General features: G+C 47.7%; 1 protein-coding gene across 2 annotated transcripts in view; it reads right to left on the bottom strand.

The window, feature by feature from the left end:
• Positions 1 to 19,140, bottom strand: part of FERMT2 (FERM domain containing kindlin 2) — a 658,554-nt gene that overhangs the window by 502,409 nt on the left and 137,005 nt on the right. For both annotated transcript variants that reach the window (XM_086937426.1, XM_086937425.1), the window contains exon 3: positions 10,598 to 10,831. In XM_086937426.1, the coding sequence (XP_086793552.1) occupies positions 10,598 to 10,831 (234 nt within the window). The remainder of the gene's footprint in view (positions 1 to 10,597; positions 10,832 to 19,140) is intronic.

Here is a 19,140-nt window from a genome sequence, read left to right as displayed (position 1 = left end):
CCTTCGCAGTTCGCTGTTGGACCTAAGATTCGGTCAAGGCTTGTGTCCTGTTACGGATGGACAATATTTCGGCGGTTCGGTATGTGAACCATCTAGGAGGTCCTCGTTCCCGCGCCTTGGCGGACTTGGCGAAGGACTTCTGGGATTATTGCCTGTCTCGTCACATCGCGGTGACGGCGGAGTATCTGCCAGGTCAGTGCAATCAGGTAGCGGATTGGCACTCTCGGCATCTCAGGGACGCCAGCCAGTGGAAACTGGATCCGGAAGTCTTCCGGTGGCTACACTCCCTCTGGGGCCCCTTCTCGTGGACCTCTTTGCGTCCCGTCTCGACCACCAGCTGCCGCGGTTTTACAGCTGGAGGCCGGACCCTCTAGCGGAGGCCACGGACGCGTTCTTACAGGATTGGAGTCGGGAACAGCCGTTTGCGTTTCCCCCGTTCTCCATGATCATGCGAACGGCGGCGCAAATACGCCGCCAGGGTGCGGAGCTGGTGTTGGTTACGCCGCTCTGGAGGTCTCAAGTATGGTTTCCGGTTCTTCTGGAACTTTCTTGGGATTTTCCAATCCTACTCCCCCTGTTTCCTCTGCTCCTGACGAACCCGGATCAGGAACCTCACCCTCTTGTCATGCAGAACTCTCTCCGCCTCGTGGCGTGGAGGCTCTCAGGAGACGCTGGTCGCTCCCGGGCCTTTCGGGGTCGGCTGAGCACTTGCTCTCCAAAGCATGGGCTGATAGTACGACGAAGCGTTACAGATCTGCTTGGCTTAAGTGGATGCGTTGGTGTTTACGAAGGGATCTGGATCCCATGGTCGCAGGCCTTGTTCCCGTGCTGAATTTCCTGGCGCATTTGGCCGACAAGGGTCTAGCGTATAGGACGATCAATGCTATTCGATCGGCGATTTCTGCTGGCCATGATAACATCGATGGCCATCCGGTAGGGGAACATCCTTTTGTGTGCCGGCTTCTGCGAGCTATCCGCCTCGCGCTGCCGCCAGAACCCAGGTACTCCGTCCTTTGGGACGTCAATTTGGTTCTGAATTTGTTCCTGTCGTGGCCGGCCAATTCCTATCTGTCTCTTAAAGAGCTGTCGGCGAAGTTAGCCATGTTGTTATGTTTGGTTTCATGTAGACGCGTCTCTGACGTGCGCGCGCTGGATGTCTCTGCACGCATTTTTTCCCCGGATGGGGTTACTTTTACCGTGGGCCGACGCACTAAGACGTCGTCGCGTTCCATTTCTTATCCAGCCTTTCTTGACACTCCTAAGTTGTGTGTCGTGCAATGCCTCAAAGCATATGAGGACCTGACCTTGGATCTGCGCCCTCCGGGCGAGCGTCAGTTGTTGATTGCCCTGCGGAAGCCACACAAAGCTGTCTCCTCCCCCACTATTGCTCGGTGGGTGCGGTGGGTCATGCAAGAAGCGGGCATCAATACTTCTCTCTTTGGAGCGCACTCCGCCAGGGGGGCCATGGCCTCTAAGGCATTCTCGGTGGGTGCTCGTCTGGAGGACCTAATGCGAGCAGCGGATTGGTCCTCGGATTCCACCTTCAAGAGGTTTTATTTTAAGCCGGTGGTGGATTTGGCTCAGTTGGTGGTAAGTAAGCTTTAAACTAGCATAATCTGAAGCCTCCGGTCCTGACATAGAATCGAAATTTGCCTAGCTTACGTAACGGTAAGTTTCAATTCTATTAAGGACACGGAGGCGAGGATTATCCCGCCCGGGCCAAAGTGGTGTCTCTTCCCACCCGTATGACAGTAAGTAAAGCGTTTTCCTTTACGTTGTCAGTACTGTATTAATCACTGAATGCTCCTCGCCTTGTTGTCGCATTCCTGGACCACCTCGCTGATGCTGTTCCTTTTTCGACAGGCAACGACGGTGCTAAACAGGACCAATGAGGCTCAAGCGTGATCTGCGTGAAGAAAGAGGAGGAAGATGATGAGAAGTCCGGTTATATAGTGATGATGGACAGTGTGGAAGGACTATGGACTATTGTTATGCAAAGAGACTCTTGGGAGTTGTTGTTTGATTTTTGAACATTACGTCAATGCTTTATGTTTAAAGCATTTTTTGTTCTTATTATATCTTTTCCTAAGCTGCTGTGGAGTCTTTATGTTAATAAAGCGAAGGAAGATATAGCATAATCCTCGCCTCCGTGTCCTTAATAGAATTGAAACTTACCGTTATGTAAGCTAGGCAAATTTCGATTCTCTTACCCTTCACGAATGCGATAAAGAGCAGAAAAACATGATTTAGTAGCACATTTCCATAATTAGAGAACCCAGCTATCAATATATAATTAGAAAATATTTCTTGCTAGGTTCTCTATCTTCTAGTTTCTTCTTAAATCCCTTCCCCGGTAGTTAGCCCAGATGCAACTTTTTGTAATTTTTCTGGTGCTTCCAATTGCTGCATCCAGCAACATGTTCTTACTCCATCAAGCACAATGATCCATCACCATGTACCTTGAATCAGCTTGCATACCCATCAGTGAGAACATACCTGTGCATCCAACATAAAAATCAATTTTTTTTGTTTGTTCAAGGAACAATCAATCATATTGCAACTTCTGGATTTACTTCACACCCCTTCAGGAACCAGATTTAATTTTATACACAGAACAAGCCTGCTTTACAATAGAAACTCATTAGGTACCTCAACTATCCCTCTCTCCGTTACATCGCCCTCCACCCCAAAGCCAGTAGCCTTTGAAAACTGCAAGTTATCTGTTATTAAGCAATTTGTTCTTTCAACCAATCTTATGGATTGCGATAAACAGCCATGATATAGTCAACTGATCTTTCCCTTTAACAAAACTGCACTCCATTATTTGTAAGTAACTAGCAGGCTTCCAGAAAATGAACCACATTGACATTAGTTCATATGTTCTTCATGTGAAATATGGAAGTGGGTAAACCGGACTGCCAACCACATCCCCAAATCCACCCATAGCAAACCAAATAACACTTTCACAATAGTTTAAATAAAAACATAATTGGGGTCATCAACATTTTGTTTCCTTATCACCCATACAACAAATGGATGACAACCCATCATGAGGTATGCTCTCTAAAAGGCTAATTTCTATTGCCTTCAACTCCTCAGCAATTTCATATTTATTTAAAAAGTTTTATATAGCACTAGCCTGACCACAACAATTACAGAGCAGTGCAAAAGAAAGCAAAACAAAATACAATAAGGCAGACATTCAGGATAAGAATCATAGTAAAGAGAATGTTGACTAGTTCCATCCCAGAATCTTGATAATCCGCATCCGAGAGAGGAGCAATGTCATTTTAAACACTCCGACTGCTACTATCTGTTAGATAGGGAACGGTCAAGGAAAAAGATTTTGAGCTGACTTTTGAATTTAGGGAAGGAAGGAATAGTTCTGATGTGAGGGGGATAGAGTTCCATATTTTGGGCGCATTTCTGGCAAAGGACCTGGCCACGTTTTTTTGTTTGAGCTTTTAGCGGGATAAGAAGTAGGGTATTTGAGCTTCTGAGGTTCCTGTTCTGACCTTTTTTTAGTTTGGACGCCAGGTATTCGGGTTTGCCTGTGTGAAGGGCTTTGTGGGTGAGGCAGGCTGTTCTGAAGTTCAACCACATTTCTATTGGAAGCCATTTGAATTTTAGTGCAGGAGAGATGTGATCAAATTTCTTTATTCCAGTGATCATTCTGGCAGCCGCATTGAGGGTTGTTTTCAGAGGAGCAAGATGAGTTTGGGCTGTTCCCAAGAGGACTGCGTTTCCATAGTCCGGTCTTGACAGCACCAATGCTTGGGTTTCTTTTTCATAACTTTTGTTAACCAACCTTACACGCGATTCAAGAATGTATCTTTTGATGTTCTGTTGCCTAGAAGTGTAGAATGTTCGTCTTCTGGAAGCTCCAGCTCTGCAGTTAGAGACTGGATGCTGACAGAGAGGCACTCTGCTAGGATCTGGAGTGCTGTACTTCAATCCTGAATAATTCTCTTTTTTATAAATCCTGGACTACCTTCATTTTATTCCAAGACTGCAACATAAATTTGGCGATGAGGTGGTGAAGACCGCATTCCACGGACCCCACCTTTATTTTGGATTTATTTAAATCAAGATCCATGCAGACATATTCTGTGTCTTTTCTATATTATTTAATTACTGATTTTTGAAGTGTTCGCTTTGTTCCTGAATTACCAGACTTTTACTTGTATCCAGCCTACTGTACTTCGTTGGTTCTACTTTTCAACTGATTAACTTCATCTTTCTACATTTTCACTTCCTGTTAACATCATATGGACTTGGACATCTTCCTACTTTCAAGATGTCCGGAACCTTTTTTCAGACATTTAAACCTTTCTTCGTAAATTTAATTGGATGCTGCTTGACCTTTGTTGCTCAAGATTATTCTCAATCTAGCGACGTTTACTTTGATGTGAACTTCGTTACTGAGGACTTAGTCTAGTACCTTGTTCAGATATATTTCTGTGAGCTTATTTTAATAGTGAAACTTACACTTTGTCATTTTTGTGGAGCTGTTACTCGCTAAAGACTCAGTCGAGTGAGTTTGTTTTATTTACATTTTTTAAAGATTCTACTGGCTTACCGCTCTTTAGAATCTTCAATATAACAGGTCACATCCAGAGTCCAGGCAACACCGCCGTGCAGTCAGATTGCACTACCTGTCAGTGTATAGGAGTAACTGCTGGAAACTTCGTAATAGTCTGGCAGAATTCAAAAGGTAAATAATCTGCAGTTAGAAGTATCCATAAAAAATAGATTTTACTATAAGAAATCAAGGTCTAATGAAGGCCTTGTGGGTCCAGTACCTTTATTAATATACTCAATTAGTACATCTTGTGGCAATTCGTTGGTTTTAAGACTGGCTGAGGATAGTAAGAGAGGCACTGCTTTTCCTTTTCACTAGATATGCTACAACTACATCCGATTGACCGGGCATTTTACATCATTACAAAAATGCTTTCTTTTAGAGAGCGATATTTAGCACAAGTTTTGAATGCTGTAGACTATGTAGCATTTTATCCATTTCAAAAATAACACCCGACCCAAAAAACTGCTCTCGATAGCCAGATGAGGCTTTTCCAAAGCTAACGCAGACATTTATTAAACCAGGCCTGTGAGTAGCCGGATTTGAAGGTGAATCCGGTTCAGACCTAGCATGTACATTTGCATGAAACCCCATTGATCAGTGAGAATGATCTCCAGCATTAATAAAGTCATCTGATTCCATGGTACCTAAACACCTGAAACAGGGTGCTTCCCACCAAGAGATACATGTCTGAGTGCGGAAGATCTCCACCTCGAAAGGTGGTCAGGCCCAGGAATAAAGGTAGGGATACTAAAAGGAGTGGGGTAGAGAACCAATCATTGGTAATGCAAGGGAATGACACAATATGTATTGCACTCTCTTTTATCCAGATATGACCACTGTGGATGCAGTCTTATAAGCATCATCTTCAGCTGGACAGCTTTGCAGTATAGATCTCAACTCAGGGGGTTACCATGCTTAAACAGATAAGAACAGGGATCCAGGGGAATGAAGGCACGACTAAATAAATGTGTAGTATAAAACGTTGTTCTTCCATATGTCTGGGCACAGATCGTGGATGATGTAGAAATAGATGGGAGGAGCTGAACTCCAGATATTCACACTATGCATGCACTCAAGGTCCCAAGTGGCCGTTTTTTTAAAGAAACTATTGTAGCCGTCCCTGCAGTGCAAGCAATGCTCAACCAGTTGGGATGGAGGAAAAACTAGAACAGCATAGTTCGCTATTTGATTGATTAACAAACCTTGCACCACTTCTGCGGTGTTACACTTTACACAGCAATGATGGACACGATTTGTAAACTGAATAAATTGCAAAACTAGTATGCAGCGTACAAGTTGTAAATACAGGTTTAATTCTCCATGGATAGATTGCCATAACCATACTCACAGCAGCACTTCTCGCCAAGAAAAGACAACACCCAACAGAAAAACTGGACAAACTCCTAAAATCAACATATTGCCCCCTGCACAGTCAGGATTTTTCACAACAGCACTACTATGAAACAGGACATCTCAACCTGCTGGGCAATGGGCTTCTCAATCGAAAGCCACTAGTAAGGTCCTTTACCCTTACCTCATTAACACCAGCTCAATGAAAGGACAGTACTCCAGCTAAGAATAGGACCACTTATGACCTGCTTGCAGGCCGAGCCGCCTGGCCAAGCCGCCTTCCCGACCGCCACTCAGCTCAACCTGCTGACGCCTCGCCGCTGCCCCCAGCGCGAGTTCGCGCCCGCAGTGGCCGCTGCTCTTTTGCCGCTTCTAAAGTTGACTTTCGGATTGTACTGTGCTGTGTATTGTCTCAATTTCTGTTTTTTTTCAGTGTTCATTTCTGCTTTTTTTTGCAAGTCCTACATCCCAACCCCCCTTTTTCCTTCTGTACCCCTTGTTTTTCCCACCACCTCCTGCTGAGGCCACGCCCCCTCGCAACCCCGCTGCCGCCTCCCAGCTGCTCCTCCCTCCCTCTCCGCCTCAAAAGGTGCCTGCTGCCGGACAGTCGGGGGGGGGGGGGGGGGTGGGGGGGACGTCTGACCTGCTTGGAGGCCGAGCCGCCTCCCCGGCCGCCACTCGGCTCCACCTGCTTACGCCTCGCCGATGCCCCCAGCGCAAGTTCGCGCCCGCAGTGGCCGCTGCTGCTGCTCTTTTGCCGCTTCTAAAGTTGACTTTCTGATTGTACTGTGCTGTGTATTTTCTCAATTTCAGTTTTTTCCGGTGTTCATTTCCGCTTTTTTTCCGCCAGGCCTACACCCCCCCACCCCCTTTTTCCTTCTGTACCCCTTGTTTTTTCCACCACCTCCTCCTGAGGCAATGCCCCCTCGCCGCCCCGCTCCCGCCTCCCAGCTGCTCCTCTCTCCTTCACCGCCCTAAATGGCGACCGCAGACCGGACGCGCAGCGGGCATGCAGATTGTGCACCGAAGGCGCGCCAAAGGCAAGGCCGTCTGCGCCCGTCCGAGCCTGGCCAGCGCCAGAACCCATGGACCTCGCACACGCCACACTCCGATATGATGCCAACACCCTCCACACCAGCCGAGACAACCGCTGCTTCCAAGCCACCCCAAAACTCACCCACGAACCCTTCTCCTGCCTCACCTGCAACTTCGCATGTGACAGAACCACCAAACCTCCAAAGACCGAACCCAACCACCTTCACTGCATACTCCTCAACACCCGCTCAGCATGCAAACACGCCGTCGAGCTCTGGGACCTGCTAGACACCTCTGCCCCAGATGTGGCATTCCTCACCCAGACCTGGTGGAACGACTCCTCGGCACCAGACATCGCCACAGCCATCCCTGCCGGCTACAAGATCTACCACAGAGACTGCACCAACGGACTCGGAGGAGGAATAGCCATCATCCACAAGTCCACTCTGCAGGTCCACACCTGCGCAGATGACTCCCTCAACTCCGTTGAACACCTCTACTTCCGAATCAACCACGATCCCAACATCACCCTCAGAGGAACACTCATCTACAGACCCTCCGGACCCCGGGCTCAGTTCAGCAACTCCATCACCGACCTCGCCAGCACCCACGCACTCGCCTCCACGGACTACATCCTCCTCAAGGACATGAACTTTCACCTCGAGCACAACAACGACACCAACTCCGCCACCCTGATCGCCAACCTCGGCCTCCGACAACTCGTCACCGAACCCACCCACGCCGCCGGCCACACGCTCGATCCAGACTTCTCCACAAGCACCCACGTCACCTTCAACAACAGCACCGAACTCCACTAGACAGACCACCGCTACATCCACTTCACATTAAAGAAACCAACCACGCACCACTACACCCAACAGCTGCCTCGCCGCTGCTGGAGCACAGTCACCAAGGACCAGCTGACCTCCACCCTCGCCCAGAACCCGCCCAACGACCCAGACGCCGCCACCCTTAATCTGAGACAGTGGATCGAAGACTGCGCCAACACTCTCGCCCCGCTAAAGAAACCCTCCATCAACCACCCCATCAAGAAAGCCACCTGGTTCACAGAAGAACTCCAGACCTCCAAACACACATGCCCGAAGCTGGAGAAGACATGGCTCCACGACCGCACGCCAGACAGCCAAGCAGCCCACAGGGACGCCATTCGCAGACATCACCTAATCATAACAACCAAGAGATCTTCCTTCAAAGCCCACCTGGATAACAACACACACACAACAGCAAAGAGCTTTTCAGCAAAGTAAAGGAACTCTCCAACCCCAGTGCCAACACAAACGACATCCCGCCCTTGCAAGGACTGTGCGACTCACTGGCCACTTTCTACCATAGCAAGATCGCCGACATCCATGACAGTTTCAACACCCCGTCCGCACCGACCACGACAGACCCCACCCCGAATGCCACCTGCACCAACCAGCTGACCTTCTGGACCCACGTCAACTATGACGAGATCATGAACTCCATCTGCTCAGGATCGCCATCAGACCCCTGCCCGCACCAAGTGTTCAACAAAACAGACGCTACCATCGCACCCAAACTACGGAAGGTCATCAACATCTCCTTCGACAAAGCAACATTCCCAGAAAGCTGGAAGCACGCCAAAATCAACCAACTCCTCAAAAAGCCCAAGGCGGACCCCAAGGACCTCAAGAACCTCCGGCCCATCTCCCTGCTCCCCTTCCCGGCGAAGGTCATTGAAAAAAAACGCCAACACTCAGCTGACCCGCCACCTCGAGGACAACATCCTAGACCCATCGCAGTCTAGATTCAGACGGAACCACAGCACTGAGACAGCCCTCCTCGCCGCCACAGACGACATCCGGCACCAACTAGACAACGGCAAAACTTCAGCCCTTATCCTCCTGGACCTGTCAGTCGCATTTGAGGCGGTCTGCCACCGCACACTAAGAACACGCCTCCAAGAAGTCGGAATCCAGGAGAAGGCCCTAGACTGGACCACGTCCTTCCACTCCGGCAGAACCCAGAGAGTCCGCCTCCCCCCTACCGATCCGAAGCAACTGACCTCATCTGTGGCGTACCCCAGGGCTTATCCCTAAGCCCGACCCTGTTCAACGTCTACATGGCCTCCCTCGCACAAGTGGCCCGCCGGCACGACCTGAACATCATCTCCTACACCGACGACACCCAGCTCATCCTCTCCCTCGCCAAGGATCCGCACACCGCCAAAACCAACCTCTACGAGGGAACGAAGACCGTCACCAAGTGGATAAGGAGCAGCCGCCTGAGGCTAAACTCTGACAAGACGGAAGTCCTCATCCTCAGCCCCACCCCTTCGGCCTGGGACGACTCCCGGTGGCCAAACACACTGGGAACAGCACAGACGCCCAAGGATTCATCCTCGACTCCTCCCGCTCCATGTCGAAGCAGGTCAACTCCATCTCCTCCTCCTGCTACAACACCCTCCTGCTACAACACCCTCCGCATGCTTCGCAGGATCTACAAGTGGATCCCCAACGAAACCAGAAGAAATGTAACCCAAGCCCTAGTCAGCAGCAGGCTGGACTACGGCAACGCACTCTACGCAGGAATCCAGACCAAAAACCTACAGCGACTGCAACGCATCCAGAACGCCTCTGCCCGCCTGATCCTCAACATCCCTTGACACAGCCACATTACGTCCCACCAAAGAGACCTGCACTGGCTCCCCGCCAACAAGAGGATCACCTTCAGGCTCCTCACCTACGCACACAAAGCACTCCACAACACCGGACCAGCCTACCTGAACAGCAGACTCAACTTCTACATGCCCGCCAGCCTCGCCGTCGTCCCGCACATCCAACGAACAACCTACGGCGGCAGATCCTTCTCCTTCCTAGCCGTCAAGACCTGAACTCCCTCCCCCACCCACCTGCAGCAGACCCAGGATCTGCTCACTTTCAGGAAGCTTCTCAAGACCTGGCTCTTCGAGCTGTAGCAGTAGCAGCGCCCCCCCCCCCCCTCCCCTCAGCGCCTTGAGACCCTCACTGGTAAGTAGTGCACTTTACAAATTCTTGATTGATTGACCAGTACACATCACAAGCTGAACAGTCTAGCATTTAATGGTAACCAAGTTGCTGGGTAGAATATGCACTATATAAATGCAGACAAAATAAGGTAATAAACGTTACACTGCCTGTGCCACAACCCCTACCACCAGCACTTAAAGCACCGGTCATTTGAGTTACACATAACATATGCCTTTGAGGTTACACAATTGTCAAGTTGCCCATACCTATGGCGAGGCAATGAGGGAGAAGGAATAATAGGGGGGGGGGGGGGGGAGGGGTGATTGATCACGCTTAAAATAAGTTTAAAAAAAAGTCTTGCCGCGCTTTTCTTTTTAAAAGTGCTATTCTGCCACAAAGTTTTTAACAGAAGAGGGGAAGACCTGTACCCCAGAACTCGAGGAGAGCTGAAGAATGTCCTCTGGAACAAAACAAGAGCTAAAAATGAACAGTGAATTTGATAGAGCGCATAAATATAACACCCATGGAAATTCAAAGCATACAGCAAGCATCACAAGCATTACGGAATACACCATGAACCAACGTAAAGAGGATGAAACTGGATAAGAATTTATTAACAGCCTTTCATAATACTTACTGAACGTTTTGCAGATGTCCGAGACTGCTTTGAAGACTCTGTCCGAGTAGTTCACTTTTACCCTTACATACTTCATGTTTGGAAGTTGGAGACGAAGCAGCTTGTGCTGAGGTGTGAACTGGAGTTTTGCATCTGCCTGAATACCATATTTGTCTAAGGTCCAATGAGTTTTAAGGAGCCAAGTCCTTTTCTTTTCCCACCAAAGAGCATGATCAGACCAATCCTTTTTGACATCTGCAAAGTAATTAAGTAGATACTTTTAACAATCACGTTTTCACAAATGAAGCGACGTGCATAGGACTATGATTAGCATCCATTACAGTAGATCACATACATCATCTCAAATAGCGAAGACCCAGTGAGCAGCTCTTGCGAGCTTGAGACCATACTTACCCAGACACGATAGTGTATACCCTTCTCTAAATAATGACCACTATTAAAACATCATAGCATACATTTTGATAATCGAAAAATTGTCAACTATCTAAAGCTAGACAGCAGTCATAGGGATTACTAGTTTTAGGCCGTAAGTGGAATATGCGAAATCAGGCCATGTTGCAAGAGCATCACATCAACTATAACAGTAGGGTGCAAAACGAAACGAGAAAAAAAAAACCTCACTGGAATCCAACCATGAAAATTACTTTCAAGTAAAAAACACAGTTGCCTTTAATATCTGCACCAGAAGGAAAGTTAAACACCAAAAGAAGCTTCATTCAACTGCACGTAATGGCCATGACTAATTGTTCTGTGGGCCAATGGCCCAGCAAATTTAATACTGAGCACCAATCCTGGCAAACCCAGTCCCATTCGAATTACATTCTTGAAAGTATTTAAGGTCAAGGCAACGCAACTCCTTTGAAAGATGCGACAGAGCTGCGGAATTGGGAGGCAGATTAGAGTCCCAGCATCAGCTCAACAGTTCATGGGTAAACCACTTGCTCTCCCGTGTCAAAAAAAAAAAAAATCAGAATGAAATCCAACACTGTGTAATGTAATCTGGAGCTCATATAAAGCATGTCAATGCCTTTGGGCCAAGTACATACTATATTTGACAACAAAAAAATACATTAAAAAACGCCACAAATGTGTTTTGAATTTTCTACAGGTCATCCGTTCCACCTTCACTAGGAAGTCATAAAAATGTTGTATTTAATTTGGAACTAAAGTCTTGCATAGACAAGAATGAAGATTTTCAATCAATACTCATCAAGACAATGGGACCGGAGCTGCTTTTTTCGTTACTAGGTTGGACTGACCTTAATAGCTTGGGTTTTTTTTTACCATAAAACTTAATACCAAAGTAGTGATGTCTTTATGAACTGTAAATTCCATGACTTACCATTGCACAATGTAATACTCTATTTACATAAAACTCCGAAGGATGAAAGGATCGAGTCATCCCTTCAGATCAGTTAAATTCGAAGTTAGCCAACTCAACCCAGTGCATGAGTCACTGCAGCCTACTACATGAATATGCCCACTAGCCCCTAATGATTACCTGATGGACCCATGTAGTCAATCAATTTCACACCTTCAATCCCATCTGCCTTCTCTCTTCCAACAATTACTCTAGCATTCTTTTTGTCTTCTCACTCAATTTCACTTATCACCAGACTTGTTCTTCCTCTTTATTCTTTCCTCCTATTCGTCCTCATTCTACTCTTCTCTAATCACTCCTCTCTAAAACAGTCTCCTGCAGTCTTTTCTGGTCAAGTTACTACACCCTCTAATATAATCTCCTTGACTGTGCTTCTCTCCCCTACGCACCTACCAAATTTTTTCTAATCCTATATTTCCTTGCGGTCCTTTTCTTTCACCTTTTTTTTCTTTCTTGTGTATTAAAACATAGTACGTGAGTTATAAGGAGAATTCTATTTTCGATTACTAAATTAACCCCTTCAACGCGGATGACAAAGCCAGCTCGTCATGGGCGTTACCTGCGCTACGCGGATGACGAGCTGGCTTTGTCACAAAAGCCGCGATTTTCAAAATTCAGCGCACAGCGGGAAAACCCGCTAGCGCGCATGCGGTTAATTTCTTAAGCAGGATTTTAAGACAGACAACACATGAAGTGCTGCTTGTTCCCACTTTCTTCCTCTCAGGAGGATCATGAAAAAATATTGCACTGTACTGCTTTGGCCCAGAAGCACAGCTGAAACAGAAAGATTGTTAGACATATGTAGCTATCAACAAGCTGCAAAGAACACACAATAGTCAGCACTGACAGAAAAGGAAGGTAAATCCAGCAAAATTAAAAAAAAGGCCTAAGTCCAAGGAAGGTAGGGACCAGAGTACCCACAGAGATGGAGTGTGTTTTAGGAGTGGGCATGAGCGACCCTGCTAAGCTCCAGTCTTGTGACCGATGCAACCCAGAAAGAGCATTACACTACTATGTGCAAACAGAAATATGGGAGAACAAGTTACAAACTATTCTCTAGAGGAGTAACCAGTGAACAAGGGAAAAACAAAAAGTTGTATTTTTGTCCTACCTAAGGAGGGACTACGGAATATAATGCTCCCCTTTATGGTGGATTGTTGGAAGGTTTTAAATGTTTTAAATAATGTTCGATTCAAGGGCAAGGTATATGCCCATTAGGGATGAAATGTAATGTGGGTACAAGATCCAAGTGTTGCAAGCATCAGACTTAAAGCGGAGAGAGAACGGAAAGAAAAATCCTGAGGTACTGGTTTAAGACTACTCTGCTATTCAAGGGTAGTATCATTTGTGAAAGAGTGTATGTGACCCAGAACAGAGGATTACTTCTGGGTTGGTCGCAAAGAGAATAACGAGGATAAGCCTGGATCCCAAACATCCTAACCAACTGCTCTACATGAATGCAGGAAACTATTTGGAGAATATATCGCAAGGGTGTGCTTTCTATGTAGTCAAAGACATTCCATAATATATAGAGTAGAAAATAATTCTCAAGAATGGAACGGAATCGAGGCATGGCCAGCAGCATGGTGTGCTCTACCGCAGCTCTGACCGGGCTGCATATAATCCAACATTAAAACTCATGCCCTGAGCCCTATTCGACTTCACAGCAATTACCCAGGTGCTGTGCCCCCCTGGGCATAATAATTACTAGTTATACAGGCTCAATTGCCCCCCAAGACAGCAGAGCGGAGACCGACCTGGCCGGGGGCGACTATCAAGAGGGCGACGGCGTGAACTGGCGGTGAACAACCTGAAGCCGCTGGGACCTCCGTGCCTTGGGAGTGCCTGGACCACGACGGCTTGTGTGGCGCGGGAGCGCGGCCGGCTCCGGAGCTCGTGCATTGTGGCGTGTCTTTCCCCCCCCCCACACCACCCCACACCACTCCACCACCACCCCCACCCCCCCCCATACCCCACCCCCAGCCCCCCCCATCCCCATCCCCCCCACCCCACCCCCCATCCCCCTCTCCCCCTCCCCACCCCCCCCTCCACCCCCCTATCCCCCTCTCCTCACCCTCCCATCCCCATCCCCATCCCCCCCAACCCCCCATCCCCATCCCTCCCCACCCCACCCCCCCAATCCACCCCATCCCCCCCATCCCCCTCTCCCCCCACCCCACTTCCATCCCCCTCCCCACCCCCCCCCCATCCCACTACTGGGCCCCGCCGTGACTCACTATCCACTACTCTCAAGGAGGGCCCCGCAGGGAAGCGCCAAGGCAGGGAAACGCCGCCCGCCGAAATGCGGCCCCACACCAGCCCTGCGTGATTCCACTCTCCTGGCCGCTGGGGGGGAGGGGGGATGGGGACGGGGGCTGGGGGTTAGGGGTGAGGGGCACCAATGCTCCACCCGCCAATCCGGGGGCCGTTTCAAAGTGCCACAGGGCCACAAAGCAACAGGCCCCAAACGGGAATGCAGCAGGTACAACACCAGGGGGGGGGGGGGGGGGGGGGGCGGGGGGGGGGGTTCACCACTCCAGCCTCCCCGGACAGACCTCCTAGTCGCAGGGAGGCACCGCACCGGGCCCAGCAGCGGACGCCTCACCCTCCGCTCCTCTCTCAAGCCCCGTATTCAGGGGCAGCCTCCCACAGCTTGCGATGTGCCGCATCGCGGCATACCAGCCTCCACAGCGTAGCCCACGAGGCGAGTCGGGCCCAGGGGGAGTCCGGGCCGCACTGCGCCGGTCGTCAAAATGCCTGCACCTCGATTGAAAAGAAGGGCACCGCCGGGACCAGGACAGCAACAGGGCACAGATGCAACCAGTTAATGGCGTGGATGGGCACCAGGTAAGGCGCTACTCAATGCGAAAAGTCGGGCGGCGCCGGAGGGACTGGGAAAGACGTCCTAGTCTGCCACCATCTTAGCCACGACCCCCCTACTGTTAAGATCTTTAAACATCAAGGAATTCCAACTGCCACTTATGTTTCAGAAGTTTGGGGCTTTACTAACTGTGGTAGCATCCAGGAAGAAGAACAGAACAGATTTTGACGCACAATCAAGGGTGCTCCCATTTCCTCCTCACAGTATGGTTGTCACTGCAAACTTAATTTGCCATACGTCGAAGACTATATTAAGGCTCGCCCTGCATTATTTTGACTCAGGGTCTGGAAAAATCCAGTGCCCCAACTTACTAGGGAGATTATATTGGATGGTTTAAAATGTGATAGGGGGTGGAAAATACCTTGGTTGGCTACCATTTACAAAAGTTTAACCAGTGTGAACCATGAGCATTTATTTTTAAACCTCTCAGACCCTGGTATCATTTGTAGGAAATCCCTCCTAACAGCTCTAAACGCATCTTATAGGAACGTTAGAAACGATAGAGATTAAAAAAACATCTGTTGCTAGATACATGCATATTGAGAACACTTCCTACACCTCATCTAGCTATCTTCTAAACCCATTGGCCGTTGGGAAAGGGGTTTACTTTTTCGCCTGAGGATTGATACAATGAAATTCATGCTCAGTTTCCCTGCGGGGTATAATTCTAACCTTGATTATTTGCAATGTCCCTGTAACAGCCAACATAACAATCTATGCTGCATTTTTTATTCTTTTGTAGTTACTATTTAATACTCACCAAAAGGTTTTTGATACTATATTTCAAGGCTAAACCTGTGATTGACTACAAGGCAGCATATGGGAAGGCTATTGCATTGGAAGAGGAGCTCATCTTTCAGGTTGGTTCTTTCTTGAAAGAGGCAGTGCTCACTCGTAACTATGTGCCCCCCCCTGAATCATGCTCATTTCATCCGGTCTTTAACCTCAATTTTAACTTTTGGTAAACTAACACTGATGAATTTTTGTCTTTTTTATCAGGTCTTCCTTTATGTGTATTGTACCACTGGAGGACCAGTTTTAATTGGAATTTTTCAATGCCCCCTCTGCTGCTGGATAATTTTTATGGTACATGTTGTCTGTCTGTACTTATGGATATATATCTGTATCCGAATGAAGATATTGAATTTTACAGTAAATGAGATTCATTGCAACAAAATACCAGGATTTCATCACAATGTAATAACTATCAGTCCTTCAAAGCCTCTGATGCTTGAACATACGGTTTCACAATAAGTATGCTTGCGCTCATGCAACTGTCTTAACTTTTCATAACCAACATATAAGAGCCATGGGATCTGACATAACTGCCCAATGAACCAACAGGGTATATAACCTATATCATCGTTACTGTAACCAACTCAGGCCTAAAATAGTTAACAAGCAGACGACTTCCCAATGGCCTGGGCGCTCTGTGGTCATTAAGGATAAGAGCATCGCACGTTTGGTCATCTGTGCTGGCCTCTGCCAGCTGGAAAGCTCCTCCAACGGGAGGTTCAATGAGGCAGTTACTTGAAAAGCAAGCAGGCAGAAACACACTGGCTTAAAAGCAGTGCTTCAGTTTACTGGGACATTTTAATCTCCAACTGCGCAGCCCCACGGCCGAGAGAAATGTGGTAACGTGACGCGGTGTGTGTGTGGACGACGGCTGCAGATATTTAACCGAGAAAGCAGGATGGACTAGCACTTGGATGCTAGAAAAAAAAACGTTTTTTCGATTTTCAGCACTGTATTTGCGTCATAGATTAACATCAGTGTAGATGAAATTTTAAAGCTCTATGTGCATTTAACCACAAAATCTCGGCAAAGAGAGCAACTATATTTTTCTTGTCAAGTAACTCGATCTTCTGCTCGAAAAATGTTAGTACAGATTGCATGCTCCAATTTGAGAGGGGCTACATCAGCCTTTCAGTCCCCAGTTGTTGATAAATGACTATATATGACTATGGTCATTAAAAGTTCTATTACAAGAAAAACTATGTGTGCGTCTCACTTTGCAAGTGGTCTGTTCTTCAATGGAAAGACACATTGGAATCCTCGTAAGGTCCCGGTTTTTATTAAGTGTTTTTTCTACTTCTGAGGTGGTACATCTATTTCCCAAGCTATATGGCCAAACACATTTTGCCAGTAACTAAGACATGAACCATCGTTAGATTTCAGACTCTGTTGGAAAGGATGGCTTTTTCTACCTTCCTTAGTTGTGCCCTCATTGACCAGAGGCTACTCTGACCAGCGCGACTACTTAAGATTTTGCAGTCTGGTTGGGTATGAATGGATTGTCCTGTGTCCCTTATTAAGTGGTTTGCACACTGGGACCGGGCAGTTCATAATCCAGTCAGCTAAGGTTTGTGAAACACCACTAACTTCATACATCTATGGTCTTGTCAGACAATTCAAATCAATTTTTCCTTAATTGTAATCATTTTTTTCCCCACTCAATTTCAATTATTTTCCGTCTGAACCAAAGCCTCAGAGGTCTACAATAAGACTACAGTTACAAAGAGTAACCCCTCCATGTCTAATTTATTACTGTAAAAGGGGGGGGGGGGAGAGACAGGGGGGGGCTGAGGGGAGCTACAGATGACTGGGGGAATCCAGCAACATAGCAGCAAACATGCCTTCACATAAGCAATTATCAAAAATGGTAATTTAAAGTAAAACAATGAGCAACAGACAAGTGGTGGTGAGCAAACAAAGAAATTGAGGCAAGCCATATCTCCCAATAAGAGCTATAAGACAAAAGAAAAATTGTGCCCTGGACAGAACTGGAAGTACACAGCTCATCGAATCAAAACGATAGTAAAGAAACTATGCTATGGGTGGGGCAAATACAATAAGGAGGAAAAGGCAACAAAATAGGCACGTTGAAGTGGGGTAGACGGATATTTAATAATGAGCAAGGGGCTGACCCCGTGCCCACATGCCTACTTTGTGTAATATTACACTATAGACAAAAGGTCAAACGAAATATTCTGACAGAAGCAATGTCTTTACGCCATGTTTTTAGAAAATTGACCTAATTCTGAACATGGAATTTCATATGCAAACTCACAAAAGTTATTAACGTTTTAAACACTTTAGGTAAATGTGTGACAGATTTGTCAAATAGTCAAACGACAATTCCTGCAGACTACCTTCACCTTTTACTTCAGATGAGCTAAGGCCCGCCACGTAAAATGTAGATTTTTAAATGCTTTTAATTGTTTTACGTATGTCGATTCATCAAAATGTAGGGAGCAGATGAAGTTATATTCAGAACTTTGCTAGCAAAACCCAAGATATAAATCAAGTGTCGAAAAAACTAAAAAAGATTATACTTCGAGTGGAAGGATTAAAAACAGGAGTGTTCTGAAAACAAGGGATATTATTTCTACTAAAGCTCTACAGTATATTTCTCTAACACTCGGCTGTGTAATTATGGTTGATGCAAACAATTATGGTAATGGGGGCAGTCCGGAGTCCAAATAGTGATGGTGTTACTACGTTGTCATCTAGACCACGTCAACCATTCATATTTTGTCTTGCAAAAAAAAAATGTATTCTTTAACCTGCCTGATGGGTCTTGCTGTGCACATCAGAGTGACAGTCTGAGATTTGACCGGGGGGCCATTCAGTCAATCCTGTGGCCGGAGTACCTACTTGCTGGTCTGGACACTTGCTCCTGGGTCCCATACGCTGTGGTCGCGCCGCTGCTGTATCGCGCCATCTCGCGGCTGGAGACTACAGCTCCCAGGGAGCCTTGCGGGCACTTCCTGCTTCCTGCCCTCAGCGCGCCTGGAGGCGCAACTTAACGCAGACGCTCCCTCTGTGGAGCGGGGGGCCATTCAGTCAATCCTGTGGCCGGAGAACCTACCTGCTGGTCTGAACACTTGCTCCTGGGTCCCATACGCTGTGGCCTCGGGACAGGTGCGCAGAAAGTGGCACCCGGGAAAGGGTGCCTGCTTGTAAAGTGTTGGGGGGGCGCAGGGGAGGATAGTGGATGCGTGGTCGGGAGCGCGAGGGTAGCTTGGCAGGACAGGGGGCAAGGGTGTTCGGTAGGGGGGGGCGGACGAGGGCTTGTGGGCGGAACTGCCGACACGAGGGTGAGGACGTGGGGTGCCGCCCAGACAGTGGCCCTCAACAATAAGGGGAAGGAAAGAATAACTGCGGTACCATGCGGAGATTAGGCCTCCAATGCAAAGAGAACAAAAATAAGGAGTCATACATGTAGCAACAGCACTCGTGGTGAATAGGCACTAAAGGAGGTAGGCATAGATTGTGTCA

This window comes from Lissotriton vulgaris, chromosome 9 (assembly GCF_964263255.1).
Source record: "Lissotriton vulgaris chromosome 9, aLisVul1.2, whole genome shotgun sequence".
NCBI lineage: Eukaryota > Metazoa > Chordata > Amphibia > Caudata > Salamandridae > Lissotriton > Lissotriton vulgaris.
Note: the sequence above shows the minus strand (reverse complement) of the source record. Positions and strands in the feature narration are given on the sequence as shown.